The 27,749-nt window shown below is 40.9% G+C and overlaps 1 protein-coding gene and 1 long non-coding RNA gene across 2 annotated transcripts in view; one reads left to right on the top strand and one right to left on the bottom strand.

The window, feature by feature from the left end:
* The first annotated feature begins 212 nt into the window (after positions 1-212).
* LOC117525537 lies at positions 213-17,428 on the top strand. The gene is made up of 3 exons (XR_004565084.1): positions 213-225; positions 7,193-7,196; positions 16,629-17,428. It is a non-coding gene; the product is annotated as an uncharacterized LOC117525537 (long non-coding RNA).
* A 6,414-nt stretch (positions 17,429-23,842) lies between these two features.
* Positions 23,843-27,749, bottom strand: part of mgat3b (beta-1,4-mannosyl-glycoprotein 4-beta-N-acetylglucosaminyltransferase b) — a 177,690-nt gene continuing 173,783 nt past the window's right edge. The window contains exons 4-5 of the mRNA XM_034187397.1: positions 25,210-25,492; positions 23,843-25,031 (exon numbers count right to left, since the gene is read on the bottom strand). Of these exons, the coding sequence (XP_034043288.1) occupies positions 24,534-25,031; positions 25,210-25,492 (781 nt within the window). The 3' untranslated portion in view covers positions 23,843-24,533. The remainder of the gene's footprint in view (positions 25,032-25,209; positions 25,493-27,749) is intronic.

Here is a 27,749-nt window from a genome sequence, read left to right as displayed (position 1 = left end):
ACTGAACATTAAGTGGGTGTTTTGAATGTTGTCACTTCATCCTCCTGCTAAATGTGTCACGCCTCAAATGACACGGTGCCTCATTGTGGTCACTTTATGATGTCATCAGCATCACTTCTGCTTTATTTTAGGGTCTCCTGACATTTCATGCATACAACAACCAGCTGATGAATATCTCATGATCAAAAACATTCTGACCTTATGTTTGAACCACAGTCATTCCACGTTACAGGTCTGCCCCTTGTGGCCATCACAGTAACTACAACTGTCCTTCAGAATAGATTTGAAATTATCTTTTATCGCCTAACACACCAAAATTCTTTCTGACGCTCACTGGACTCTCAGCCTTGACCCTGGGTGGTGGAACGTGGACATTAGAATGTTTTTTGGTGAAGGGGAGTGAATTATGGCCACTGCTACACTTTATATTCCAGTAAGAACACAGAACTGTTGTTGCTGAGTATTTTTATTCATAAAACCTTTTAAAGAGTTTTCCACTTTTTTATGCTCCTCAAAGAAAAGCTCTCTGAGGGACCAGATTTCGTGTAGAGCTTTGTTGCCCTACTCCTCGTTGAAGGTGGATGAAGGTTCAGCCCAGAATTGTCCTTAAAGCGTTTGTTTTGGGAAAGGTCAAGGTCCTTAGAATCAAAGGTTAAAAACAAACAAACCCGGCACACAGATGGGGGTGCATTCTGGAATTAGTCAGCAAGGTAGAATTTGCCAAAGGTCAATCACTGGGGCAAAGGTCATGCGTGTCTCCTCCTGGCTGCTTCTGCTGACTTTCACCAAACTCTGGAGGTGCATCACAGTCAACCGTGAAAATCCCCTTAAATAGTTAAATTCAGCAAAGTCAAAGCAAAAGTTAGATTTTCAACTCAGTTTGGACTCATTGTAGCGCTAGAACTACCCTAGCAAGGTCAGCCAAAGGTCAATCATTTGGGTAGTCAAGGTCACTGGAGTCAAATGTCAGATTGCTGCAGCCCCCAGGATGCTGTTACCTGCTGTGTCAAAGCTGCTGTGAATGTTTTTGGCAACTCAGAATTTGGATTAAAAATATTTTGTCAAAATCAACCACATCTCACGTTTGACATGAATGTTAAAATTAAGTCTGATTCTGTAATGCACCGCTGGCTTTTGAGCCATTCTGTTTAAAATTCAGTCACTTCATCCATGTTGACTCCATCCAAACTTTTATGACCCTGAGTCTGACTTTTCAAGTTCACAGGTCATACCATCAAGAGAAACTTGATATATGACTTCAGATTGATGTGTAAGAGTAAACACAGGTGCATCCTTAACCAAGTCACTAGAACAGCCATTCTAAGCATCACCTATAACTAAAAGCAACAGGTCAAAATTTTGACCTCTGCCTGTGACCTTGATTTTTACCTGATTTTCCACAAAATCCCATCACTTTGTCCTTAGGTGGGCTGCAGTCATTCCATCAAGTCTGATACAAATCTGACCAAAACACTTGAAGTTATTTTTCTCACACACAGATGAGCAGAGCATCACAAACAATATCAGTGAGATGCATCGGAGGGACATCACATCCCATGTGCACGCAAAATAAACCTGTTTTTTAGACATAGTGACAACATTTTGCAATGTTTTGTTGTTGTCATCATGACATCACACATTCCACACAATGTCATATTATGATGTGATTAATATTAGCTTCAGACATGGGGCCAAATACAAAATTATTTGTATTTGAAAATACTTAAATACATTTTTCAGAGTATTTGTATTTTCTGATTTTGAATTCAATGTATTTGTATTTCAAATACATCGCCGATCCCAAGTATTTCCAAATACTTTTTCAAATACTTTTCAAACTTGGTAATCTCTGTGACACCGTGTTGAGACACACCAGATATGACATTTTATTATTGTTTTGTGATATGGTGGATGCAAAAGGATGCAATATTGATGGAAACAGAATATATATTGTGATAGTTTGATTATTGCCTGTGATATTATAATAGTGAATTTGTGACAGAACATTCAATCCTTAACTTATCAATAGTATTTGGTCATGCTATTTTCACAATAAATTGTCACCGGGTTATCAGTTTTTGTGTTGATTTGTTGTTTATAGTTCATAGAAAGTATTTGTATTTGAAATACTCAAAATATAAAGTATTTGTTTTTGTATTTGAAAAAGTACAAAGTATTTGTATTTGGAATTCGAAAATCTAAAGTATTTGTATTTAAATACTATGCAAAGTATTTGACCCCATGTCTGATTATCTTAGCATCACCTCTAGCCCTGTTAGTTGCAGAGGGATCCTGGAATTTTTTTTTTTACCTTTGACCCACCTGCTCCAAAAGCATATCTGGATGCACTCACCCACAGAGTAGTTCTGCCATGTTTCAGTTATGTTGCACACAGATACACCAGAGTAACTCTGCACTACTGTTGGTGTGAAGGTCAAATATTCAAACATTATGAAAGATTAATACCACAGATTCTTCTTTTAAAAACAAAACATTGCATTCAGGTAACTGAAGACTTATATTACAGATTTACTTTTCATTAATGAAATTATTGTTTTTTTTATATTAAATTTCAGGAGTTCACCTAAAATAGTTTTGAAATGTAAAACACTGTTACTCACACTTATATGTGAGTATTAAATATTAAGCAGAATTTCATTGTTAAAAGATGAAATGATAAATGTACTTCATAATGCATGAACCACTAGCGCGGTGGTGAACTTGCGGCAGCCCCCCTAAATAAATTCCTGGCTCCGCCGTCTCCTCACCCGGTTGGAGTGTTTTCTGTGTTCGGTTTGCACGTGCTGCCTCTTTGTTATTAGTGTCCAAACTGTCTGCAGGTACAAGTATTTACATTATTACCACTTTATGACCTTCAGGGTGAACTCAGAGCATCAGCATCCCCCCCCCCCCCCCCCCCTGTGTGTGTGTGTGTGATTTTCCACATGCAAAGTTTACCTTTAACCAGTGCTGCAGTAATTAACCCTGGGAAATTTGACCTTTGCATCCTAATGTGCTGCCGTGGTGTGTGATGCCCTCTAGTGTTATGACTGGTGGATGATGCAAATAGACTTTTGCAAACTTAAAATCTTCTCAAATTGTTCTGAACTAATATGTGATTTACATACAATAAGATTTATATAATAATAATAATATATATAATATAATAATATATAATAAGAATATGTATACCATTAAAAACTTCTTTATTAATAAGATGCCATATTAAACAAGATGCTCACACACTCAATCACCACCATAAAAACAGGCCGCCTTAAAATTTTAAATTAATTTATTACGTCTTTGTCATAGAACTCATTACCTTTTGTCGTGGTTAACATACAGCCATTCATATAGAGAACAAATGAGTTTTTTTTTAAATTCATTTTCAGTTAACTTAGAAATGTACATGTTTCTTTGTCACCCTGCAGAGGAGAAAAAATATGCATTTCTTTTCTTTTTTTTTAACAGTTTTTGTTTCCCCTTCCCTTGAGGGAAGATGTTCTCCTGCTGCTCCTCATTTGATTTAGATGAATGGATGCAGAGGGAACACCTGGAACACCGGCACAACAACAAAGGCAAAGAAAGGCTGATGTGCATTTTGGAACCTCACCTGTCACACAACACACACGCAAACCCTTTCAAAATAACAGCACAACATGATAAACATCCCCAGAGACAAAATGCAACCCAAACAAACGCTAAAAATAATAAAACATAAAATTATATAATAATTTACAATCATTATCAGTGCACAGGTTCAGACAGAGGCAGAGGATGAAGTTTGAATATTGTGCAGTGATGCAATTTACAACAGAGCATTAGGGCACCTTATATATAACTCGTCAACGCTTAGTTGCAAGATGATAATAAATAACATAACACAAATAAAGCTGTCCATAGTCAAATATTACAATGCTCTTCTCAAAATCAGGACTTTGTTTAAAAAAAAAAATCCTCATTTTATGATAGAAGTATACATTTTGTGTAAGTGTTATATATTTAAAATGATATTGCAACATCACTGACACTTATTTTGAAGTACATTTTTTTCTCAAAACATATTTCCTCTCACAATGTTATTATTTTTTTAAATTTCCATTTACAGATTAACGTTTTCCAGGAATTACGGCTAGCGCTGTGCATTGGATCACTTCATCCCTATTGGTTAGCGTCGACTACCGTCAGCGTGGCTGCACACGCTAGTGCTAGCCACTAACACGTGGCTGCATATGTTAAAAGATGTGCTCATGTTATTGTGGTGTTGCACAGATCTTTACCGCCCTAGAACTGTTGATGGCACTCACGTGATCCTTGCTGCTGGGCCTATTGCTCCCCCTCTGGTGCACACGGTCGTCTGCGCTTTGCAATCACTGACTGCATGTGTGAAATTCAGCATGAGGGCGTGGTTAAAGCGCAATAAATTTGAGCTTTCTAGATGGTGCACATCCTCCACCTCATGTTATCCTAACGCAACACATACACATGTGAACAGAGCCTAATGCTAACTCAACGTTTTCTTTAATACTCCATGTCAACGCAACAGTGTTAATACAACGTGCCACATATGCAAATCCCGTAATTCCTGGAAAACCTTCATCAGTGCATTTAATTGTTACCCTAATACTCCATTGTGTTAACTAACCAACATTTTTGTAATAAAGACTGGTTTTGTGTTTGTCCGTTTGTGAACGTTGGTTTCATGGCTGGCCAGAGACGGACCAGAACTACATCTCATCCAAACCTGATCTTCTTTTTATTAAAAACAGTAACCTGCTCACGTTCACCTTGATTTTATCCAATAAAACACCTGTCACGACATGCTAAACCTTGTTTTATTGTTTCTTTGCGCAAACAAAGTGTTTGAAATAAAGCGGAGGGCTAAATCTGGCGACCCGGCGGGAATGAAGAGGATTAGTGTGGATGTGGAACTGGCAACCGGCCGTCTTGGTTAATTGGCTGCAGACGGCGTCCGGCCCCGGGGACGAGGGTAGGCGGAGGCACGAAGCCCGATGGCGGTTAGCTGCCAAAGCTGTGTTATCTCTGCACGCACACGTGCGCGTGTTGCATTATTTGTCAATAACAACATGGATGAAATGTGCAGGAAATGAGCTTTTGTTTTTTGCAAGGGGGAAAATGGGACGCCTCCTAGTGGTTAATGTTAGCGTAGGTCATTGACTCAGACTGTTAAACTTCTCAAAACAGCAACAACAAAAACCCTGTTTAGATGCATATTATTATGTAGTTAATAGTTTTACATTTTCAAAAAAGAAACCTAGTATATTTATAAAAAGGCGGTGGCGGGGGGGGGCGCTCAGGAAAGGTGCAGTTTTGTTTTTACGGATGTAACATCTGCGTTCCAGCATGCAACTCAAAGAAACATTTGTTTTCAGAAATACAGAATTAGTTTCTTCTAGTCTTCTGATGGTTTTGAGAAATTTGAGCAAAACTCATTAAACCAGCGTTGCTTTGGGTTGGGGGGGGGGGGGGCTGAAATGTCAGGTTCTTCTGGGTCAAACTGGCTCAGAGTGGCTAAACAACAACAAACATTTTTGGTGACACAATGGCGTGCCTTCATGGCGATCGCATAGCAGCGAGGGCACAAAGACCGCAGCAACAGTAGAGCGACTGTTTGACCACAGTAACAAACACAAGCTGCACTGTGTGCATGCCCCCAATTCATCACGTTGTAGGGACGTGAGTGTGTCACACTGTGTGGACCCGTCTCTCTTATGGGAACCGTAATCTGACCCGCTCCCGCTAAGGTAAAGGGTTTTAGCAGGGCAGTTTGATAAAGGTGCAAGTCAGTGCCACGTACCCAAACGTTGATGACTGTAGTGTGTGTGTATGTGTGTGTGTGTGTTTGCTGTCTGTTCATCTGCAAGGTCAAGCATACATGAGGTCATCAATCTGACTGGCAAAGAGAGAGAGAGGCACATACACAGCTGTTCCACTGGGGCCGGTGCCAACATTCAAACTATTCAGTTTCCAGCAACAACTACCGCTCAGTTGGAGTTCTGTTGGTGTTAGTGTACACGTCACTTATTAAGCATTTTCAGTTTTAGGCATGCAATTACAGGGACTACCCACTGGGGTGCTCCCACACCCCCCAAGGGCCTTTTTCTCTGTTTCCATTTACAAACTCAGGAGGAACCTAATTATTGCCTGTTGGTCGCATGTTTGAAGTTTTCACCCATCCACAACTGGGACGTGTAGGGTCTATGGAGGAGATCTGGAGCCCGGCTATGGGCTGTGTTGTGGACATGTACCAGGCTTGCGGTAAATAAAAAACTGGAGAATGTACTTTTTAATGACTGATTTGGGATCAATCAAGTCACCAAATGTAGTCTAGTTACTGGGACTCTGGTTTTTGTTCTGATTACTGAACTCTGTAAGTCTGTGGTTGCTTAGCTGCTACATTTGTGTCTCTGCATGTTTGACTATTCCTTGTTGTGTTTTTGTTTTATTTCATTGTCTTGTTAGGATGTCCAAAGCAGATGATCGCCCTAGTGAGTCTGGTTTGCTTTCTTCATGCAATAAAAAAAACCAAACAAAAAAAACACCTAACACTTAGAAAAGTCCAAGAAGAAGCCCACGTATCACGTGGCTGCAGCAGATGGATTCAGCCAGGTGGGAGTGGACCTTTGGTCTGGTTTGACAATCGGGAAGGAACCAGAGCAGTTCATGCAGAAATCTTTTCCTGGACCAAGCTAACCTTTTGGGGTCAGCACCCCGGGAACACGTGTCAGTTGTTTGTACGTGTCAATTTGAAGCAACTAGCAGCTGCAATTAGCAATCAAAAAATGTTTGGCAGACTGCTGTGTGAGCTGTCGAGGATCCCGGAAATTTGGCAACAAAGGTGAGCTGCAGAATGCCTCAATGAAAATAATTACTTTTGGGACCTGGTTGGCAGGTCACAGAGGTCACGACTGATTTATTCACATGTGGATGGATGACTGAATACCTGTCAGCATGATGACGGTACAGTAAAGCCGCGCTATAGTAGAGCGGCAGCAAAGAGGGGTTTGAAACATTAAACTGCACCATATGTCTTTTTATTATTATTATTATTATTATTATTAGACGGCAGCATGATTAAGATAGACCCAAACCAAAATGTGACCAAAGGTTCTTCCAGCATCCTTTAGGATGACCAAGACATAATTACAAGTGACAAGGGAAGTCCTACAAGTGGTGTAGAAGTGAGTCAGCCTATTGCAAACCTGTTAATCTACATACACCCAAGGGTGGAGTCGAGGTTGCGAGCACACTAAGCAGACTCTCACCACTGCTTAATGTCAAAAACTAATGCATGAATTATGAACCAGTAGATGACGTTTTGGGAAATATCTCGCATGAGGATGCATGTTGTTCACCCAGCTCCCAGAACAAGCAGAAACCGAACCATGTCGGAGGTAACAAAGTAAAAAAAAAAAAACAAAGAAAAGTGGCTGACGTGAAGTCTGTTTAAAGGAGCCTCAGGCATCATTTAAGAGCCTTAAAAAGACATTAAACATCAAGCTGCCAAGTGGATGAAAAAAAAATACAAAAACAAAGTTAAATAGAAAAACAGAGTCTCGCTCCTGCCCTCTTCCAACAAAAAATGTTACAACAATACCCAGCAAAGAAACCACACAGACTCACAAAAGTGCAAAATAAAACACAAAAAAGGGACAGAGAGTGGAGGTAGGAAGGGTTTCTTTCTAACCGTTTTGGAGGCTCGCTTGCTTCCTTCCTCTCATTTTTTTTTTAGGGGTTTTTGGAGTGTTTTCTGACCAGACTACATGTAGGTTTTACCTACAGGATGGTCCACGGGCACGCAGACAGTGATAAACGCTCACGTCTTCTCTGCAGCTCCTGACAGCATTTGTTTTGCAGCTAGGTGTCGACGCGTTTGTATGCCAGAGTTTTATGTACACGCATGTGTGTGTGTGTCACAGAGTCCATCTGCCTCTTCAGGCTACGGCGTCTTTCGTCTCTTTGATCCGTGCCGTGGCAACATATGGAGTCCCGGTCCAGACTCTGTCCCACGCCCTCCCTGCAGCCACCAATCTGTCCTGGAACACGTTCAGACGCGTAACGAGTCATGAATTACTAACGCACACTGCTACAATTTTGCTCTTATGAATACCAGACGTCTCATCAGAGAAAATGTTTACGACGGCGACGGAATTGTCAATGGCTGAGGTGGAAACTCGTTCCATTATGTTTCCCTTTGTTTCTGTACTGAATTACAGCAGCGCTCATCAATCAAAACATTTTCTGTGATTTTACTGCGTTTCTCAGCACCACTGAACTTTAGCCCAATTGATTTTCTCATTAAGAGAGCTCATAAAAAATGTACGTTTTCAGCAGCTCCGTCTGCGTGCAATCCCTCATCACAGCCTTCTACTTTTCCTTCCGAGATTGTATAAAGGATTTTCAAAGGCTTACAGCGGTAAAAGATGCATGAAGCGTAATGTAAGAATAAGAGTGGCGAGTACTCGGAGTGTCGTGCGAGATAAGCCGTCACCGCACAATGAGCCGGCAGCCAGCGTTGACAGATTTCTTGAAAGAGATGAGCAACCACACTCATGAAAACAAACCCAATGGAAGGAGGTGAATAAACAACCCCTGAAAAGTGGTCCGTTTAACCAGTTTGCACCCCTCCCCCCATTGTTACACATGTAACCAAAATGTAATAAATATTTATAATAAAGTTAATTGGTGACATTAATTATAAGGTTGGAACAATACTATTTTTCCCCCGTGTCTGATAAGGTACTAATACTGGAACCTTCAGTATCGCTCACACGTCTCTACCTTTCCCCGTTTTACCTCAACTAACCTGTTAATACCTTTTGTCTAGATGGAATTTACTAAAATTGCCATCTAACAAAACATGATCTCAAACTGTGAAACAAATATTCTGCTGCCCTAAACAAAAACATACACAGATTTTTTTTTTTTTTTTTAATTCAGACATCCAATCCAGTCATGTAGGCCAATACTGGACCAAAACATTGGCTCGTTGCAAACCTAAATATTAATGGGGAAATATACTATTATTACTAAAGTGTTATTTGTGAATAGAATAGAGCCTTTATTGTCATTGCACATATACAACAAATTTGTCCTCTACATTTAATCCACCCTAATTACAGTTAGATAAAATCCAACCACTAGGAGCAGTGGGCAGTCACAGTCTGGCACCCAGGGACCAACTCCAGATGGAGATGCTGCCTTGGTCAGGGGCAGAGAAAGGAACAGACCCTAAATAAGCAGGTACTTGAGAGGACCGTGAGGTCATTAATATGACTGCAAAAAAACGTAAAAAAGTGTTCAAATCTCTTAATTTTGCCTTTGTTGGCTGGGTAACATGCATTGCATGAGTGATTGGGGTCGGTGGAGGATTCCGAACTGGACCCAGGAAAGAACTGCAAGTGAAGTGGAAAGGACAAGAAAAGCACACTTATAGGCAGAACTTTGGCACGGGAATGTCAAAAATGTAGTCGAGATGATTGAGACTGACACTATGGCATCAACTTTTTGAGTCACGGCAAATGCCACTTCTCCAGTACAGACCAGTGACCAGGTAGACTCAGATCCATAGTCTGTCAAGACTGAAGGATGCAATGACAGAGTGGAGATATTCTTTCTCTATATCAAAGTAACCCCCCCCCCCCCCCCCAAACACACACACACACACCTTAAGAAAAAAAATACAATTCTCCAATTTTACAATAAAATTCCCCCTACCCCCTTGTCCCACCAAAAAAAACAAACCATAAATATATATATATATATATATATATATATATATATATATATATATATATATACACACACACACACAGAGTTTATTATTATTGGTAATGCGTGCACGCACCCTTCATGACATATCGTGCAGCTGACTCATTTTTCTGGACACCAGATTTAAATTGGAAAAAGGTTTTGACAAAATGAGTCAAAAACAGCAGCAAGACTACACGCTTCAAACGTGTGAGAATGTATCGAAGCTATTCAGAACGCGTGGTCTAATATTAGTCATTAAGATAAAAAATTAAATGACTCAATACTTCAGAGGGCAGCACGGTGGCTTAGTGGTTAGCACTGTTGTCTCACAGTGAGACGCTGCCTGTGACCTGATCTTGAATAAGCGGTTGAGGATGAGGGTGTGTGTGTGTGTGTGTGTGAAAACTTCAAGCCAAGTTTGATTTCCCAAGAATGTTAACATTTCTTGTAACTGATCCTGGAAAAAAGTACAGGGGGCTGAGGACAACTCTAAGACTGGGATCCCGATAAGGATTCAGATCACCCAGATTAACAACAAAATGTTTTGGAAACAGCTTTATTTTGTGTGGGAGTAAATGAGAAGATCAACTTTACTGAGTCATACAGGAGATAAAAAAGAAAGCAAAAAACAAAAACACCCACCACCTAACCCCTGCACTTGTTTTAGTCAAGTGACTTTCCAACCGATATGGCCGTGTCGTTGCAGCTGTCGGAGTTAGTGCGACCTTGGTTGTGGAATTTAAATGTTTTCCATTGCTTACATAAAGAGAGTAGCAAAGTGCAGCCAAAACAACAGACGAGTTTTCTGTTAGCGCTGCCTGAAGGCCGCGTGTGTGCTTCCAACTTCAAAATGCCACTTTCCACACCTTAATTTCTTGATTTGGCTTTTGGATTTTAAAGGATTTGGTGTAACTTTATGCGAGTGGTCACATTGTTCCACAGAGGAAGGTTGTAAATACCAGCACATATGAGGTGACAGGTTGTAATTACAGGAAAAATGCAGTCAGAACCTCACAACAGCACTTCCACGTTATTCCCTACAAGTTCCTGTTCAGTTTTCACACTTGTCAAATTACCAAAATCTTTCCTGCACATTTCAGATCCATGTGGGCGCACTCGGAGAGAGAAAGAACAACAAAGTGAAAACATGACCCCGGTAATATGACCCTCCACGATTTCCGGCCTGTCCGCCGCTAACGTTTCTTGGAAAAGATCAATCGGTGGAAGCCAGAACGCCGGCAGGAGGCCAGAGCCGTGAAGGCACGTAAAGCCTGCAGACAGCCGCTCTGCAATCACAGCAGCACACATCTGTACAGCATATATGTGCTCAATGCTACAAACACGTTAATGGCTAGCATGTGTGCACAGCTAAGCTGACAGTCAGGAGTATGAAGCCCTATAGGGATTACATAAATATCTATAAATAAAAAAAAACAAAAAAAAAAAACACTGTGTAAATATGATTATTTAAAACAGAGTAAATGTTGCACTTTTCAGCTGGGACTTTACAGTTTCCCAGGTAAAGCGACAGCATTAAGCTAAGTCACACTAGGAACTGGCAGCCCAAGTTTATTTTAACAATGATGTAACATTCCAAACCTTCGACTGTTCATAATTAGTGTGTCTGAATTCATTTTAAATCTATGGTGTGTAGGCTTTAGAGGTTTTTAATAGCAGAAATGGACTCTCGTTCATAGCCATCTGTTCATTAGTCTAATTACCTCAAACAACAAATTCATGTTTTCCATGAGCTTATAATGAGCCCTTCATATCTCTATGGGAGTGCGCCCCCTGGAGGCCACCATGTTGCTGCATTATGTTGATACATTAGCCAAAAAGGGATATGTTTATTCCATATTCCGATGAAAAAACAAGCAAAATCAGTGATTTTCACCCCATACACAGTCTACTGTTTGCTAGTGAAGGCTAACAAGTTTGAAGACCTTCTTTTGTGAAATGGAGGATCATATGTATTACTTATCACAAGCAAAGACAACGGAGGAAAAAAATATTGTGACAGTTGACTGCATAATGCAATCTGCAATCTTGCCACAAGATGGCACTAAATCCTACACAATGTAGCTTTAAACTGATTTACTATGAAGTCTATGGTTTGATTTCAATTGTAATTTCACAATGCTTTAACTTTAAAATGTACAGCACTCTATTTTTTGCATGAAAGAGCTTTACAAATATTATTTTTAATGATGGTTAGCAAGACCTAGCATAGCCGCACTGTTGCCGGTGTGAGGGGAATCATGAACATTTAAATGGCACAACTTTTGAATTAAAATACTGAGTAAAAACCAGTAGTAGCACCTCAAAGTTAGCATATGAGTGGACGAAAATCTCTTTTCAAAACAATTTTCAGAAGTCAGCAACATGCTAACTAATCAAGCCATTGTAGTAACCAGGCTAAGCTAGCCATGTAGCTAATTCGTTTCATTGCTTTCTAAATTCTGAAGGTCGGTATCCAGGCAGTTAACCTCAAGGAGCGTTTTTTTCTTGGTGAAAATACACTCGGGCTGTATGCTGTTCGATAGAAATCAGCCGTTTTTTTATTGTCTCTAATGTGCTTCTAACAGCCAGCTGACAGCTATCATTGCCTTGACGGTGATATTTACACACTAAGATGACCTGAAATGAGCCATTGTACATTACATTGACTTTACTGATGAGTCTGACCACTTTGAAAAGTGCCCAAATTACATGTATTTGTATGGAGCTCTGCCATGTTTTCACCAAGAAAAACCGCCGCTCGAGGTTAAATGCTCTGGTGACCGACCTTGAGAATATGAAGTGAACTGGCTGAAAGGAATTTGCACTGTTGTGGTCTTCAAAGTGACTTCCAACTGCATTAATGTGCGTAGTAAACTGCTTGTACTTTACTAGATAAGACTTTTTTATTATAAGATTTTGCACAAGATGGCTAGCTAATATGATGGCAAATATTTTGGACAGTTCAGTTGCATGAAAAGTCAGTATAAATAAGATTTGTCATAGTGTATCAACATTTTGTTTAAAGAATTGCAGCAAACTGAAATTTCCTCAAATGTTGCAAAAAAATAAAATAAAATAAATAAAAATTAAAAAAAAAAGCTAGTTAGACCACGGCTTTATATTTCACACTGCTTGTATGTTTAACAAACCAGATAAATGTTTTAGTGTAATTCAGGATATTTCTGGGTACCCATCACGCACAATTCACTGCGTAGTTAAAAAGTATTTCATACTTTGGGTTTGGTAAGTTTAGACCTTCCTCATGCGAAGCACCTTGAGGTAGCATTTTTGTAATTTGGCGCTACATAAATAAAACAAACTGAAATTGAATTTTTGTTCATTTATTTATTTTTTAAATTGGTTGTTGGCTGTGTTGCAGTTGGTGTACACTCTTGAGATCAACTTGGTCTGCTTGTACTCTTAAGAACAAGTAATCAGGTTTTGATAAAACCTTGGCAGGTACACTGAGCCTATAGACAGAAAGAAGTGATTTGATTTTGTTTGGGCTCTGTCATCCACCAAGGTCAGAGGTCAAGGTCAAATTTCCAACCTGTGCTATAGTGGCTAATTTTACGTAAAATGAGTTTGAATATCTTTGTTGCTTGTTAACAGGTACTCCAACATTTTCCTCCCCAAAGTGCCTGTTGTTTTCACATGTGACTCTTACATTATATGGCTGTGCCCTCTGATCTAGTTTGGCTGAAAGTCAGGAAGGAAATGAACTGTTTTCCAAAAGCTATTGGAGTCATGGGTGTAACTGGTTTAGCACACTGAACAAATAAAGAATTTTTTCATTCTTTTTTTTTTAATCTGCAAGTGTTAAATGGATGTTTGAGAACTTATGTCCTTGACATCTGCATTAAGTTATAAAAATATGGAGAAGATATCTCTGAACTTTAGTATGTTCACGACCAAGCAGTTTCAAATGAACATAAAGATAAGTTTGGGATCATGTGGCTACATTGGTCTCACTTTGACTCATTTATTTATTAACACTATAGTTGTTTTCCAATCTGCTGTTTTGAAATTACACTCTAAAATGTAATTCAGTGGCTTTGTATATATCACAGTACGAAACAGAAATTGATCGATTTAGTTGGATATACCAAATGAAATGCCTACAAATTTAACAGTTAAATTTATCATAACTTTACATTTATTATTTGAGTTTATTTCATTGAAATAAATTAGCATTTGCTTAAATTATATTTTATGCAATATACTTAAGTATATTAGTCCTTTCCAAATATTTTGAATGAAATTTACCAAATATTTTTACTCAGATTTACCAAGACCATCAAGTATATTTAAATTACTTCACAGCTTTTTAATTTACTCAATATTTTAAGTATAAAATATTTCATCAAAAAACTGAGTAGAACAGACAGTTTTTAGATAGCCGAATCAAAAAGTATCTCATCATACATTTCGTTCACATTCTTATTGCTCCTATTCAAAACAAAATGTATTCTATTTTTCATCACCAGATCACAGAAAAAACAACAAAAAAAAAAACCCCTAAATTGTAATTGTTTTACAAATGTCTGTGGGGAGTATGTTTGATTGCAGATGCTAAATAACTATAACGACTGTCGTAATAAGGACACTGATTACAGATGTTGGCGCCAAAACCAGTGACTGCGAGTCCCTTCATAAGAGTCACACGCCTGATCTCAATCAGTCTTCTAAAGTGTCTTTGAGCAAGACACAGCCCCCCCATATGTGGATAAGAATATCAAACAACCTTAAATCCATTATCTGCTCGGCGATGCGGCGCAAACGCCGCTCCAATCTTTCGACATCACAGCCTCGTTTTCACGTCAGCTGCCATTGCTTTATAGATTTCCTTTTGCAGCGATAAGCTGATCCGTTCATTTGGACGGTTTTCATTTCATCGCCGCCACGACTCATCAGAGTGAGAAATCAAAGCGGTTTGGTCGAGTGTATTCTCTCTCTCACACATCGTCAGCTGTTGATGGGAGCAGCACACGTATTCCCGAAGTGCTTCGTTTTCAATGAGAGAATCCATTCATGAAACCTCGGCTTTGTCTGAAACATGTCTGTATCCTGTCCTCCCCCTTTTATTCCCAGTGTGATTTTCCACTTTCTTTCATTCCAAGATAAGAAATTTTGCCACTCCAATAAAACAAAGCCGAAGACAGAGTTGTCACCATCTATTTGATGTATCCATCACATATCAGCACAATGGATGCATTTCATCCAGAACGCCAGTGCGTGCACACCGTTTCCACAGCCAACACTTCACAAGAAAAGTACATCAACTGACAGTTAATGCAGCAATAAATTCTATCTAACAGTTAATTAGGTTTCAACTAATGCGATTAGTGTTCTTTTATTAATGGGATTCATTAGGAGTGTTGCAATAACAGATACAAATTGAAAATTGATGTTAAAGTAGCAGAACGACATTAATACACAGACCCCTGAATCTATTCATGAACAACTCGATTGCTCAATGTTTGTTTCACCGCTGCTTCTGCATTTTTCAAAGTGTTGTAAAAGTTCACAGCTCTGCGTGAGACGAGTCACAGGAACGTTCAGTTTTGCGATATTAAAAATGCATCATGTTGGTTAGTTGTAGGCATTATAACAGGTAAATGTACGCGTATGATCTGAACAGGAAGTTACACCCAGTCATTTATATTGTTCTAACAGCCGGCTTCTTCTATGCTACAATTTCTGCTGCTGTATGTGGTGCTGCCCCCGTGGTTAAGAAAAGGCGAGCACAAGCGGTGCACCCGTACTGTAGCACAGCAGCAAAAAACATGTCTCACTTTTCTTGAAATATCTATTTGAAGCCATCTAATGCCACTTATGTTGTATTCTAATTTATCATGAAAAATGTATGTCGACCTTAAAATAAGTGTATTGATAGTATCATATTGCACTCGGAACTTTGTGCATCGCATCATTCCATAATAAAAAGAATCATTTTGTAGGCCTGGGGAGCTATATATGTGTTATTCAGGAGAGCTTCACACCCCTAATATCCAGGATGGTTAATACAGTAATACACACAGTGAATTAAGAGTTAACTGTGTTTAATAAATCACTTAATGGTGTTGAGTATCTCTACAAGTGACTGAAGAATGTATAAATTAATACTATACTTCGTATGAACACGCTTAATAAATGATTACGCAACATAGTTAATACTTAATTCACTGTTTTTTATGTTTGTACATTGTAAAGGGTTACCACTTGTATTCTTAAGTCATTCATGGAGGCGCCCCTTTAAGACAGCCTGAGCCAACAGGATGTGGCACCTCATGATCAGGGCGCGCCTGGTCAGGTTAGATTGGTCAACATCCATTAAAAGTGTGTGTTGGGGAAAGCAGGCAACGTGGAACTCAAAGTCAAGATTCCTAGCGGACTCCATGCACATGGCCGTGCAAGCACATGGAGAATAAACAGGAAGTTGTTTGAACATAATTCAATGTTTACATAGTGCCAAACTGCAATACAAGTCACCCGAAGGTGCTACACATGAGCAAGGTTTAGCCCTTAACCAGCCCATGAGCAAGCTCACTGACAACGGTTGCAAAGACAATATTCCTCAAGGGTTAGGATTTAATTAGTGTCAATAACTCACAATCTCTGCCCATTTTTATACAGCATTCTTACAGAACCGGTTCCTGCAAGACAGACAACCAATCCATTGGCACCTCGCCTCGCCTCAGGTAGCCTCCGATCTGCTGCAGCCAACTGAAATGGGGTTGCTGTTTTTGGCTTTCTCCAGCTGCTGGAATCCAGCACACAGACACACCTGTATGCTGGATCACGTCCAGAGAAACATGCCACAGCTAACAATCACTCACAGTGCTAATGATAAGCCTCAAGGACTCTGAAGGGATCGAGGACCATCTAGTCATCACCAGGTCACCAGTTGGCACCTCATAAACAAAGTTACCAGTCCAACAAAAATCTGCCACGATGTATCCCACATAATCCTAACGCAACCCACTTTTAGCCAACGTGACGTATGCTGACCAGTTCATCTGGTGTTTTTTGATGATGGAAAACTTGTGACACCTACCAAACTGTACACTGCGGAATAGTTTTATTCCAAACAGCTGCCACCACACGTCCAAAACAACCGGTGACAGGTGACTCATCTGATTTTCCCACCATGGTCTTTGTGTCCTGCAGGCTGTCACCATCCCCTGCCTGGACCTAAACGGTGATCCCAGCAGAATAATCAAGATTGCACCTGAGGTGCCACACAGAGGTGTTGAGTATTTAGTGAGCAGGTAGCAGTTCGCATCTTTGAAGACATCTGAATGAAGGTGAAAAAGGAATCTACTTCCAATCATGTGAAGCTGAACTGGAAGTCGTGAGCCGGCACAGGCTTATTTCAACGTCAAGTACAAAAAATCTGAAGGCTAAAGCTTCAACTGCTAAAAATATCCACCTCCACACTTCCCGTTGACAAGCGCTTCACCTTGAACCTACTGAGGTAAACGCTGTCTGTAAAGCTCTGTCAAGCTTTGAAGAAGCAGATGGTGGATGCACTCAATCTGTAATTAAAAAAAAAACAAAAAACAATTGTTGTTAACCAAACAGTCATCTGCTGTATGTTTAATTTCCATTGTCTGTGCTGTAACTAATACTCCTCTGATTTTCTTGCTTTTAACAAGAACATAAACCAGCTGGCCCACATGAGACATCCAGAACATCCAACTTCACTTCAGGCAAACAACAAAGCCATTTAGACATCGCCTGACAAAGACAGCCTTGTGCGGCAACTTGGGCAGAGGCAAAAGCACTCATGCCTAAATGCTCCATGGGCAAAGTTCAGGCATCACCACGGTAACGCGTGACCTGTCAAGTCAAGGAGAGAACTGAGGCACAGAGAAGATAAATATGCTCTTCTATTGAAACAGGACATTCTTGTGAGGATTAAGAAGGATACACCCCAAATGGAGTTTGAGGCCATATGGAGGTATGGCTCAGTCAAGCAAGAAGACTTAGACTATTACATGGCCAAATGTTGGACTCAAGACCTCAAACAGACCAGTGGAAAGCTGAGTCAAAGTTCATGTGCATAAACTTGTGTTCAGACCTGAGTGAAAAGTACCCAATTTTTGGAACCCAACCTAAAATACACCAACTGCCCAGGCAGCATCCACGGTGGCTTGTAGGATGATAGAACCAGCAAAACCTGACCAAAGGAGCCCAACTAGTAGAAGAGCACTATACAGTAGTGTTCAGAATAATAGTAGTGCTATGTGACTGAAAAGATTAATCCAGGTTTTGAGTATATTTCTTATTGTTACATGGGAAACAAGGTACCAGTTGATTCAGTAGATTCTCACAAATCCAACAAGACCAAGCATTCATGATATGCACACTCTTAAGGCTATGAAACTGGGATATTAATTAAAAAATGTAGAAAAGGGTGTGTTCACAATAATAGTAGTGTGGAATTCAGTCAGTGAGTTCATCAATTTTGTGGAATAAACAGGTGTGAATCAGGTGTCCCCTATTTAAGGATGAAGCCAGCACCTGTTGAACATGCTTTTCTCTTTGAAAGCCTGAGGAAAATGGGTCTTTCAAGACATTGTTCAGAAGAACAGTTTGATTAAAAAGTTGATTGGAGAGGGGAAAACCTATACGCAGGTGCAAAAAATTATAGGCTGTTCATCTACAATGATCTCCAATGCTTTAAAATAGACAAAAAAAACAGAGACGCGTGGAAGAAAATGGAAAACAACCATCAAAATGGATAGAAGAATAACCAGAATGGCAAAGGCTCACCCATTGATCAGCTCCAGGATGATCAAAGACAGTCTGGAATTACCTGTAAGTACTGTGACAGTTAGAAGACACCTGTGTGAAGGTAATTTATTTGCAAGAATCCCCGCAAAGTCCCTCTGTTAAATAAAAGACGTGCAGAAGAGGTTACAATTTGCCAAAGAACACATCAACTGGCCTAAAGAGAAATGGAGGAATATTTTGTGGACTGATGAGAGTAAAATTGTTCTTTTTGGGTCCAAGGGCCGCAGACAGTTTGTGAGACGACCCCCAAACTCTTAATTTAAGCCACAGTTCACAGTGAAGACAGTGAAGCATGGTGGTGCAAGCATCATGATATGGGCATGTTTCTCCTACTATGGTGTTGGGCCTATATGTCGCATACCAGGTATCATGGATCAGTTTGGATATGTCAAAATACTTGAAGAGGTCATGTTGCCTTATGCTGAAGAGGACATGCCCTTGAAATGGGTGTTTCAACAAGACAATGACCCCAAGCACACTAGTAAACGAGCAAAATCTTGGTTCCAAACCAACAAAATTAATGCCTCGCAGATGTGAAGAAATCATGAAAAACTGTGGTTATACAAAAAAAATACTAGTTTAGTGATTCACAGGATTGCTAAAAAAGCAGTTTGAACATAATAGTTTTGAGTTTGTAGCTTCAACAGCAGATGCTACTATTATTGTGAACACCCCCTTTTCTACTTTTTTTTTTTAACGAATAGCCCAATTTCAAGAGTGTCCTTGGTCTTGTTGGATTTGTGAGAATCTACTGAATCTACTGGTACCTTGTTTCCCATGTAACAATAAGAAATATACTCAAAACCTGGATTAATCTTTTAATCACATAGCACTACTATTATTCTGAACACTACTGTATAGCATGATGCCCCAAAAGCTATAAAATGGAAATGTTTCGCATTGCAAATTGAAAGTTTCCAAACATATTTTATAACAGATCCAGTTTTCTCTCAGTTTCACTATTAAAGAAAAACCTCCAATGATGAGGCAGAGCTTATCATTTCAAACCATTAGGTAGCTGACTTGCCAAAACAGCCTTGAGACAAGCGAGACAGACCAGGTGGACTTGTGGCACAACAGTTAAACTACCAATAGATATGCCTGGGTTCAATTCCAGGTCTGTACTACAGGCTACGTGTCTGTGTCCTCAGACAAGACACTTCATCTGTATTGTCAAAGTCCACCCATCTGCAAAATGGGCGCCTGTCTTGGATGGGGAAGTAACTTGCAATGGACTGGTGTCCCATCCAGAGGGAGTCAGACTATTATCTGCTTCATGCTATGGTAACAGGGAAAAGTGTTGGCCCAATGGACACTAAGGCCTGCACAGTACTTGAGACTAGCAGACCCACAAATCTCGGTACCATTGGTCTGAGTGGAATTTGTCCCTGATCATGACACGGACCATGAGATGGGCCTTGTTCTGAAGTAGTAAGTGAACCTGCATAGACTTCCTTGTAAATGAATTTTCCTCAGAGAGGAATGTACCGCATTGGCACAGTTTGATTCAACATCAATTTAGCAGCTGTGAGTCATTGCATCAGAAGCTGTATAACTAGAAACATGACAAAAATGACTTACTTCCCAGCATTACAGGTACTAGAGGCAGGAATGCCACTTTGGGCAGAAATAATTCTGTGGACTCAATGGCTTCAGGAATATGTTCAGTTTGCAAGACTGCAGATAGTCGGATGAAGCCCAAGTCAGGTTTTCTGCAGCCTATCACAGAAGAGGAAGAAAAAACCTGCCTTTTTATATCGTTACTTTCATGTGATGTTGTAAATGTGTGTTTTTTGGATTACTTCCCATTAAATAAGTTTTAGGTTCTGAATTCATGAGATGGGTCCCATTTTGATTAGGCCTATGTTCTTGTCAGGTCAAGTCTGGGAGTGTCCACCACATCATGGAACCACTTTGGATCCTGGTTAGCAACCACCTAGGCAAACGTTACAGTAACCGTCCATCATCCACAGCCACGTGAAACCATACCAACCAATCACAATAGGTCACTCGTTACTTCCCAGGTGTCTCCTGATGTCAAAGGCGGAGGACCCAGAGACAAGATCATCACTGCTAAGTGAATGGGCCTCATGTATCAATGTTGCGCACTTGTGGCGTAAATTTACGGCGTAAACTTGAAATACACCAAAGTCGCCGTGACATGTATCAAGCAGTGTGCACCTGCCCATTTCTGAAGTATGCCTGACGTGATCTTGATAAATGCGGCGGGTGGAAACAATCGTAATTATAATAAACACGCCCATAAATATTCAGACTCCGCTTCAGACACACCCTCATTTTACAACATGGAAGCCGGAAAGACGGCAATGAAAAAGAACTCCACCAATTACGACGCGTGCCAATAGAGCGTCAAAAGCGGCCGTCGTATCAATTGTTTTGTAGTATTTAATCAATAAAGTGTTACAGTGGTCCCTCATTAATCGCTGGAGTTACGTTCTAAAAAACAGCCCGAAATATGCGAAACCGCGACGTTAGGCAGCGTTATTTTTTACAATTATTATAGACGTTTCAAAGCTGTAAAACCCCTCACTACACAGTTTATACACTTTCTCAATCAGGCATGAACATTTTCTCACTTTTCTCTCGTGTGTAAACACTCTCAAAGTTCAAACCTTAGTAGGAAAATAATACCAAACTGTTTTCAGGCCCAAACATTTGTTTGAGAAATAAAAATAGAACGTTTTCCTAGAAATAATTATGATGGCATTTAGAACTAACAAATTAATTTTAACGATCAACGAACGAGGTCGGACACATAGGAAACTATTAATAGTGACTCACCAGTATTTCACAGATTAGGCCTCTGCGTCCTGGCGCTGCGCCTTTTCCCACTCACATCTCGCTGCAGGTGTCTGTTTCCGTGTGACAAACACAGCTATGAGTAGTTGTTGGCGCTCTTTTCTCTTCTGGGCAACAAGATTCTTATAAACAGATACGCAGAACCCAGAACACTGTAAAAAAAAAAAAAGGCATGCAAAATTGGACTAAATACTCCGAGACTCCGAGGCCACGACAGGTGAACGGCGTTATAGCGAGGGACCACTGTATTCTCTTTTCACATGTCAATAATTCTTGACATGTGGATATTTGCTCGCTCAATTAATAAGACATGCCTAATCTGTCAGATTTCTTTATTTTTAAATGTAGTTCTGTATTTATTTTATTGTGACAACCGAATGGAGACGACAAAACCTGGTTGCAGCACGGGCGAATTAAGGGAATGACGAAACTACAGTTATTATCAATTTCATAGTCTAAAACGATCACACCACATGAAGTTAAGCTCAGCGCTGCTCTGGCTCCAGGCTCGACGTCTGGAGAAAAAGGCGAGCAGCGCTGTCTTTGCAGTAACGCTGTAGCCACGGATCGTGCTCCATAACAATCCCGCAAAGGCGGGATTTGTATTGATTATTATGTAGTATAATCAGGAAAGTGTTATTTATGTAACATATGCATTGATTTGTATAATGGCACTGTTTATCATATTGATCATCTTCATTTTTATGTGGATTCCAGCGCTGGTTCATTTTGGTGTATAATTTACACCACCTCTCGAACCTGGTGTATATTTTCAGGGCAACGTACGCCAACGACCACATTGATAAATGCCAAGTAGCGCAGCCGTTTTGGCGTACACCCCATATACGGTCAAATATCGCCGTATGCAACGTTGATACATGAGGCCCAGTGTCTCTACAAGTTCAGCAATTCCAGCTCACACAGGACTTATTTTGGGTCTTTGATGGTCTTATTTTGGGTTGGGTACAAAAACCAGTGAAGACCTGTACTATGCACTAGTTTCACATTTTGAAATCAAATAACCTGAAGTGAATTGAAGAGGTGAAATCAACCCATCCACACGAGTGATTTCCAAAGTAGATTTATTCAGCTGAGTGAACTGGAACGCTCGAGCCTACTTTGATTTGAGAGTGCGGCTAATTGTCGTACATAAATATCTAACATCACAACTGTCAGAGAGGTCCAGTTATTTAGTATAATCACTAACTGAGTAGCAGCGTGACATAATCCAATGAACACATGAGCTGAATAAATTATCTGCCCATAAATAAGATCAACAGTACTGCTCCAGTCAGTTCTGCGCTACTCAACGAAGCCAGTTGGCAGCCTGAGTTAGGCTTGTGTGCTAACTAATTTGGTCAGAGTCAGGATTTAAATATTTGCACGGACTCAATTCATTCTGTGTTGTCTTGCACCTGATTGCAAGCAAAATCAAACAGTTTTTGCTTTTAACTACGTCCATTTTTATTACGCCATTGCTCAACGAAGTTTAGGGTGTTTTCACGTTGGGACGTCTGTCCTTATACGTTACATTTTCGCACAGTAATTAAAGAACACCTCGTCTGATTGAAACCATTTCTTTGTGGTGTACTGGGGAACACTAGAGGAAGGTTGCTTTTGAAAATTAGGGTCGACTGTTATTAATATGGCCACCTCTTGATTTTCGTTTCCATACAGTAAGTAAAGAATGACTTGTCTGACTGAAAGCTTTTCTTGGTGGTGTACCGGGGGAGGCTGGAGGAAGTATCAATACTCCCTTTACCAACTATAAAGCAACAGTCTTTCACTACAGAAGTACATCTTATATTATCTTTAAAGCACCAGTCTTTTGCTATAGGAATAATTATCACCTGAACTATAAAACAGTACGCCAACAACATACGAGTGGAGGCAAATGCCACACTTTGTGTTGTTCTTGTTGACAGTTGACTCCCACCATGACTCTAAATTGCCCAAAAATGCTAATGGACTTGGTTGTCCTTTTCTGTTTTAGTTGTGAGAGATAGACAAAACACGAGGGTGATCTTTCCCTGCCTGGCCGCAATTGTTCACATCAGCCAAACAACAACGGGGACTTTCATCGGTCTCAGGCGGTATCGATGGGGAGGATTTATTTTGAGCTGCCCGGATGCTCTGGGGGACTCCAGAACAGACACTCATTTACGCTCACAGTTTGAGGACATTCATCTGTGCAATGCCTGTGTGTCAGGGAAAAGGGAACGAGAGAGCCTCCTTTCTCTCGTTTTCATCAGTGCTCTCCTCCACTCTCATTATCTTCCATTCTTTGCTGTTTCTGTCTCGCTTACTCCATTTTCCCCATCTCTCTCTCTCTCCCCCTGTGCTCTCAACCGTCCTGATGATGCTGATGTATTACCATTTCCACTTGCTGAGCTCGTCTTCCTTTACTGCTCAAGACTCACTCAAACGTGGTATAAAAACCAGACACGTAGAAGGTCTAAGGTGCATGTTTATGATTGAAGCACATGAAGCATCTAAACTTTGTGTTTGGTGACAGGTACCCACGCCCACACACACACACACACACACACACACACAAAAAAGATTTAAATAGGAAAATTTTCACCCAAGAAACACCCAAGAAAACTAACATCTGAACGTCTGTTGTAACTGTGACTGTCGTCTTGGAATGAGGTCACCAAGTATGAACGGAAGACAGTGGAGAGGGGACATCAGCCGGTTCATCCACAAACAAAAATATTTCTTGCTTAATTGTTTCTGCATCACAGCGGCGCCCTCTCCGGTCAGCAGGCATATCAAAGCAGCTCAACGGCAAGAAAAGGAGGATGGGTGGGGTAAGAAAATAAGGGGATAGCTTAGCTCCTCCCCGAGAAATGGAAAGCATGAGGACATCTGTAATTGCTTTATCCAGTGGTTGCATCCTATCCACGCACTCGCCATAAATCCAAAGTGGATGTGATTCAGTGTTCCCATTTTAAATGATTTTTAAGCGGTTTTAAATCCCTGCAACATCAGTGCTGCCTGGAGGAGATACTCATACATATCTCTCCAAAGAGAAAGATGGTTCATCAGTTCCATTCTGCCCACCAGCCACCTTAAACTCAGTGCTGAGGCCTCACGTTGGCTGACAAATTGTTTCGCACATTGTCCTCTCTGACCTGCTAGCCCCCTGTCAGTCTGGATGCTTTGTTGTAAGGGTTCTCCAGGAGGTAGTGATACCTGTCATAGTTCTCCAACATGTACTTGGGTGCGTACATGTGCTCTTTGGGGTCCACAGGGGGATATTCCTGCAGCGAGCCGTCGAACCAGCCCCCCGTCCGGATCAGATCGCGGATGTAGTTGAGGTCTCGCTTGTCCTCATAGTCGCCCCAGCGCGGGAAGTCTCCATTCTGTGCTGACACCAGCTTAAAGTAGATCCCCTCGGGCGTGAAGCACCAGGAGCAGTGCCACCCGGCGAAGTGGAAGGGACTGCCCACCGACCACTGCACCAGGATGTGCCCTGTGTCGTTCTCGTATTTTCGAAAACCTGGCATAGTGTAATATTCACGACGGCGAAGTCTAATACCATCGTTGTCATAGACGTCGCGGAGCATCCCCACTGTGCAGCCCGACACCACCTCCAGAGAGCCAAACTGCTTCCAGAAAAATCCATACAGTGACTAGATATGGAGGAAAATAGAAAACAGGACATTTGACAATACAGGAACCTGGAAAGGCACTGCAAAAACAGTCATTTCATGCATGATAGCCCCACCTGCAAGCTTCTTGTTAAATTAAATAAATAAATGTTTAGCACACAACACAATAGCATTTGCACAACTTTTATGTCCGCCCTACCTTGCGCATGTGGATAGCAAAGGGTTCAGTCCAGCCGTCAAACAGCTTGAGGAACAAGAGTCCTTCGTGCGCTGGGATTTCATCGGCATCGTTGATGACAAAGATGTCGTCCGCCCTGGCGCCCACCACTCTGGACATGCCGTTGCGAGTTAGGAAAGTGCGCAAATAGTCGTCAGCGATCCAGCCGTCCTGCCTCCCACCATCTGGGAAATGGTTGAGGAACACATACAGGATCTTGTGACGTATGTAGTTGTACGTACCATTGAGGAGGAGACGCAGGAAACTGGAGGAGGAGATTAAAACCAGGAGTGAGATTGAGATCCACTTTACTCAAAAACCAACCCACACATAACACTGTGTTGCATTGTGATAGTAATGAACTAAACGATCAAAAATCAGTAAGTATTACAGACTTGATATTAGTCAGATGGATTACCCAGTATGAGGAAAATATTTGGTTCCCTGAGGGAACCACAGCCAAATAAATTCAAAAACTAGGAATGTCCTGGGGCCTCATGTACAAAGGCTGCATACACACAAACGTGGTGTATGTTCTTCTCCATGCTAACGTTCAGATGTATCAAAACAAATGACTGTGGAAATGTGCTGTGTCCACACCAAGTTCATGGCTGGCGTACGCATGTTTCTACAGCTATTGGTCCACTGGCGACATGTAGAGGCGATACTGGGAGCCATTAATACTGTGAAAACAAGAAGTCAGAGTGATGTGCACATCAGAGATACACTTATGAACAATTTGCACACCCACATGTTTGGAATAATATGGGTGTATATAAAGGCAGTGTTTAAAAGTTATGCATAAAATGGCACTAATAGTGGCTGCGTTAGCGTTGTTAGAACTTACAAATGGTGCAATCCGACATGAGCGTGTATTCAGGGAATGCAAGGATTTACCAAAATACCATGAGAAGCCAGGGGTTATCTGTGCCACACAGGTGCTGACCACACTGGGCTTCCTGGCAACAGGGTCATTCCAGCGAAAGCTGGCCAATCAGTCAAGAGTATGCCAGTCAACCTTGAGCTGAGCCATGCCAGCTTTGTGGAATACAATCATCCGAATGTCATCCAGGTACATCAGTCCAACATTAAAGTGCAATTTATGGTGACAGTCAGTTTTCCTAATGCAATCGGAGCTACACATATTGCTTTAAAGGTGGCATCACATAATGAATTTGTTTTTGTTAATAGAAAACATTTCATTCCATCAATGTGATGCCCAAATGCAATAGATTGGGAACAGGCTAGAGGATGACATGGTGGGCGATGGGTGGCTGCTTGGTGAGTAAATAGTTTATTCGTGTAATTGTTCCAAATAAAAACCAGCATGGACACAATTGGGCATATGCGCATTCAAATATGATTTTTGCTATTATTATTATTTTTTCTTGGTGGTGAAACTAGAGCTGAAAGCTTCTTAACAAGATTCAATTGTCTCCCTGTGTTCAGTATTTGTTAATAAACACATGTACGAGGTCTATTAGAAAAGTATCCGACCTTATTATTTTTTTCAAAAACCATATGGATTTGAATCACGTGTGATTACATCAGACATGCTTGAACCCTCGTGGGCATGCGAGAGTTTTTTCACGCCTGTCGGTTACATCATTCGCCTGTGGGCAGTCTTTGAGTGAGGAGTCGTCCACCCGCTCGTCGATTTTTTTCATTGTTTAGGAATGGCTCAGAGACTGTTGCTTTGTTTGATAAAATTTTTTTCAAAACTGTAAGGCACAACTGAGTGGACACCATTCAATAAATTCAGCTGGTTTTCGGTAAAAATTTTAACGGCTGATGAGAGATTTTGGTCTGGTAGTGTCGCTTTAAGGACGGTCCACGGTGCCTGACGGCGATCTGCGCTTCGAGGCGGCAGCGTCTCGCCGTTTCAAGTTGAAAACTTCCACATTTCAGGCTCTGTTGACGCAGTAAGTCGTCAGAGAACAGAGAACTTTCAGAAGAAGTCGGCATGAGGAGTTTATTCGGACATTCCATTGTTAACGGTCATTTTGTAATGAAAGAACGTGCGGGCAGAGTCGCATGTCGGGCTGGACCCGACCGCAGGGGGTCGCGGCAGGAAAAACACCTCCGTTGGAAATCTTAACGGGCAAGTTGGAACATGCCCAAGCTGTTAAACAATTTCTCAGTTACTCACTTGTTGAAAGCCATTAAAAGCCGCCTGAATTCTACAAATGGTTTTCAACACGGAGGTGTTTTTCCTGTCGCGGCGCACACAGATTTGCCGAGTCGTCACGGAAACGACTCGGCGAATTTGCGCGTACGTCTTTCATTAAAAAAATGTCCTTAAACAGTGGAATGTCCGCATAAATTCCTCATGCCGGCCTCTTCTGAATCTTCTCTGTTCTCTCACGATGTCCTGGGTGAATTAAGCCTTAAATTAGGATGTTTTCAGCTCGAAACAGGCCGACGACAGCGCCTGGAAGCGCTGCAGGACGTCCCGCTCCGTGGGAAGTCCTTACACCGACAGAAACATCCCATAATCTCTCATCAGCCGTTAAACTTTTCAC

Source organism: Thalassophryne amazonica, chromosome 15 (genome assembly GCF_902500255.1).
Source record: "Thalassophryne amazonica chromosome 15, fThaAma1.1, whole genome shotgun sequence".
NCBI classification, from domain to species: domain Eukaryota; kingdom Metazoa; phylum Chordata; class Actinopteri; order Batrachoidiformes; family Batrachoididae; genus Thalassophryne; species Thalassophryne amazonica.
This window is presented reverse-complemented; position numbering and strand designations above follow the sequence as displayed.